The sequence below is a fragment of the Aplysia californica genome, unplaced genomic scaffold (assembly GCF_000002075.1).
Source record: "Aplysia californica isolate F4 #8 unplaced genomic scaffold, AplCal3.0 scaffold00235, whole genome shotgun sequence".
NCBI classification, from domain to species: Eukaryota; Metazoa; Mollusca; class Gastropoda; order Aplysiida; family Aplysiidae; genus Aplysia; species Aplysia californica.
The window spans coordinates 824,531-828,453 of NW_004797505.1; the positions used below are offsets into that span (position 1 = coordinate 824,531).

General features: G+C 41.4%; 1 protein-coding gene across 2 annotated transcripts in view; it reads right to left on the reverse strand.

Annotated features, from left to right (window-relative positions):
- Nucleotides 1–45: 45 nt before the first annotated feature.
- Nucleotides 46–3,923, reverse strand: part of LOC101852098 — a 12,067-nt gene continuing 8,189 nt past the window's right edge. For both annotated transcript variants that reach the window (XR_004858623.1, XM_035970211.1), the window contains exons 2-3: nt 2,230–2,361; nt 46–1,403 (exon numbers count right to left, since the gene is read on the reverse strand). Coding sequence is in view for 1 of the 2 variants with exons in the window: in XM_035970211.1 (XP_035826104.1) it covers nt 1,380–1,403; nt 2,230–2,361 (156 nt within the window). In the remaining variant the exon portion in view is untranslated. The remainder of the gene's footprint in view (nt 1,404–2,229; nt 2,362–3,923) is intronic.

Consider the following 3,923-nt stretch of genomic DNA (forward strand, 5'->3'; position numbering starts at 1 on the left):
TGAATTACGAAAACAACATCACAGAACTTCCTTAAACTTTGCGAATATCTCAAATCAATGAACAAAATTCAAGTTTATTTCAATCGTCACCAATTCTTTTTTATCCACTCACACACAGAAGGCTCTCCAGATCATAAGCTTCATTTAATGGAATTTATGCATTATAAGTACGACATTCTTGTATACATATCAACGATGCTGTAAATAATATTATTAGAAGAAACATAAGAATATATCGTGGACAGAAATGACTTGCAAAAATGTCCCTTTTGTTTGAAATTGATTAAATTGGAAAAGTGCAAAACAATTAACACTGATAGAGGGGAGGAGGACACAGTTTGGCAAGAGAGGGTGGGAGAGGCCAACAAGCAGAGACAGAAAGAGAGAGATAGAGAGACAGAGACGGAGAGAAACTCTCAGGGTTGTGTGTGCAAAAACATGGTATAACATCTTATTGGGAAGGCCAGGAGGGATTCTATGCAATATGTATAGTACACAACGACTCAACAACATGGCTCGCCAAGCAGAAATAGCTCTCTCTCTCTTTCTTTATATTGCTTAGTTCGATTCCTTAATGTTTGTAGAGATCACGCAACGTTGGTGGAAAACAGCAGTGAGCTACTCATCCTTGCTCTGTCAGCACTGGACTTGTCTAAAAATAGAGTCCCTGCAACCTGTTTCTGTTCCGTTGACTGTTATAAAAGTAAGTTTTAATAGTTTGATAACGCTCATTTTGTTATTGCATCTTTCACATCATTTTATTTCTTATTTTTCAATGGAGACTGCTTTGCATGACGCAGACGTCACCAATATTGCGACAGACAGAGTAACAGCAGATTTTGATCGTGTTTTTAAGTTCTGTTCCAACATAGAATATAAGAGAAGCGAACGTATTGACAGTCACACGATGGTCGACGAGGTAGCTTCTCTATTCGGCCTAGATTTACTCTGTCTTCTGTTGGCCTTTGAAATAATCTTAAAAGTAAAAAAGTCAAATATCATGTCAACATTTTGGTGAAGGAGATTGATAAAAGGGTTATTGTTATGTTTTGAGATTCAGTTATAGGCCCTCATTATTATTGCTGTCACTCAGAATAAGAACGCAGCCATTTTTGAGCAAGTTTTTCGTTACAAAAAGGAGAGAGAAAAAACATGGAATTCACGATGTCTCATTGTAAAGTGTAGCAGTTCCTCGATCCAACGGGGACAGTTAGTTAGTTTCAGTCGCCAACAGCCACGCCAGTCTACTACTCAAGCCCACCGCTACAGGGAGCGATGATAATCCTTGTCCCTAGAGAGCTCCACATCAGTCGACATCGCTGTGTGCATTCCGTGCCGGACTTTACAACGAAGGGGAAACAACGGGACGCGTGCCATGGTCACTTGTTGCCAAAGAGCTGCATCTGGAAAACATTCAAAGACACAAAGGAAAGGTTTACGTTTTAGTAAGTGTTTTAGGGCACTTGCACACAATAAAGAAGCACAAATACTAGAGCTTGGAGGTGTTACAGTTTTTATGCCACTCCCGAAAGGAGGGGGGGGGGGGGGAGAATGAACATGTTCTTATGCATAGTAGAATTGTAAATGGGCTAATTTATCAATGTCATGCTCATACTGTTCTGGAACAATGTATGGGGAATTGCTGCTTTTTCTTTCCTCATCCTCACTCTCGTTATTATTCCTCTACTTTTTTGTATGTTCGTGACTCTCTTGTGAACTGCTATTTCCGGGGTGCCTTGATAGTCGAAGCAGACTTTGTGCTGTTGAGGCTAGAGAGGTGAGCGGAGTAAGTCTGATTCCCCGTTTGGACTTCTTAGTTGACACCCACCCCTTGGCGCTCATATGACTTTTCGCAGCTGAGAGCGTCGTAAAACCTTACTAAAACAATCAGGAGGTGTTATAAGAGAGTAACAAATACAAAATAGGGCACACCCAACGGACCACGTACCAGAGCCTTCTAGTTATGGCAACGACACTGTTTGTTTTTGTTTCAGTAAGAAGAGTTTTATGGCACTTGCAACACAGTTAGATCATATAAGTGCTGAAGATTAGAGGTGTTACGAGAACACAAAAAAGGAGGAGAGATTTATGACGGTAGACGTTTGACAGAAAAGAGAGAAAAAACCGCATCAGAACACTCGATAACGACCCATGCTATTCTATTCGAAGTCGAACACACACTCAATTCGAATAATAGAACAAATAATCGAATAGACAGCAAAGACTCACCACGCTCTCGCCAAACGCCTGGAAGCTGGGCCGCCTCTGGTTGTGCGAGGAACTGCTGGAGTTGCCGCCCGTGAAGTCGCCTATACCCAGCGTGCCGAATATACTCCCGCGGCTACCGCGCCGGTCAAAGTCCTGGAGAGGGGGATCATGTCACAGAGTTAGGAGGTCACAGGGTCAGGGGGTTACAGGGTTAGGAGGTTACAGGGTCAAGAGGTCACATGGTCAAGAGGTTACATGGTTAGAAGGTCACGGGGCCAGAAGGTAACAGCGTCAAGAGGTCAAGGGATCTGGAGGTCACATGATTAAGATGTCACAGGGTCAGGAGGTCATACGGTCACGTCATGGATAGTAGTTTTAAAAAGAAGCAGAAACAAAGATTCAACATCAGATAAGGATTTGATATTCATTTTCCTCTTCGAGTGCCAGATCTGAAACAGATATCGGTAGTCAGGTTCACCACTTATTTTTTTTTCTAGAATGCTCTAAAAAAACAAATCTGTATTATCCTGGTGTTCTCGTTTTGCCCATCTGCACACATTCTCGGAGCAATTTAGTCGGCACCAATTGTATTCGTGGATCACGGTACCAAAGGAGGTAAGTATCCTTCCATCGAAATGAACTACCCATGTCTAGTAGGGCGTTGAAAGCAATCATTTCGAGCTGCAAGTTTTGACACAAAGGGCCTGAATGTTCCAGAACAAGCACATAATCCTACTAAGTGCTCAGCGAGTACTGGGTATAATGCCCAGTATCGTTTTATGACAGCATTACTGAACATTACATAATGAAAATGTAGTGCATAAAACATAAATTGCCAGTCAAATAAATGTCGAAAGGTGATGAAATGCTTTAAGATACAACTGAGTGTACATGAAATCGAAAATCATCAATTTCATTTGAGCTACATAACCCCACACGTGTCTGAACAACTCTTTTGACTGAAGCAAGATATTTCAGGAGTGCAAAATATAATAACATTCATGCACGAAACTTATCATACAGCATTTAGAAGTGTAGAGAGGGACATTTCGTAACTATTTCGAGACTACGCCTAAGGTCCTATACAACATGATGGTTCACTGAAAAACGTCCAAGTTTGTTCCCACAGCAAGATAGCATCAACAAAGATTTTGGGATAATTATGTTTTAGTTGCTCAAAGAAAGTGTGAATCATCTTACAATATAGGACCTTTGACTAAGCATATCTATACCGTGTCTTAAAATTGAGACCGATTACCTACCGATCTCAAAAGTATACTCAACACAACAGGTCAATGAGACCAAAGAAAGAGCATAATTATAACATCAGACATGAGGAACGTCATTGAGAGTTACCACAGTCACAGGAGTATGATGATACAGGCACACCAAACAACACCCCGTACCCTGGGCGGTCACACGACAATGGACAGGTAATTGGTGGGAGGGTTCAAGTTGAAGACCCTGACTTGCCGTCAGGACATGCAGTGTTTATTTGGCAACCACACCAAAGGAAAAAAAAAGGACAGAACGAAGAGAAGCGAAACAATTAACGAATGTTTTTTTTATGTGCGTGTTTCGGTAAGGTTTACCCCCCCCCCCAAATCTCCCCCTTCTCTCATAACAATCTCAGTCTGGATAACATTTATCTAGACACTGCCATTTTTGCTCGGTTTTGTGTTAGACGATTCTGAAATGACATCTCAGATCTAGAA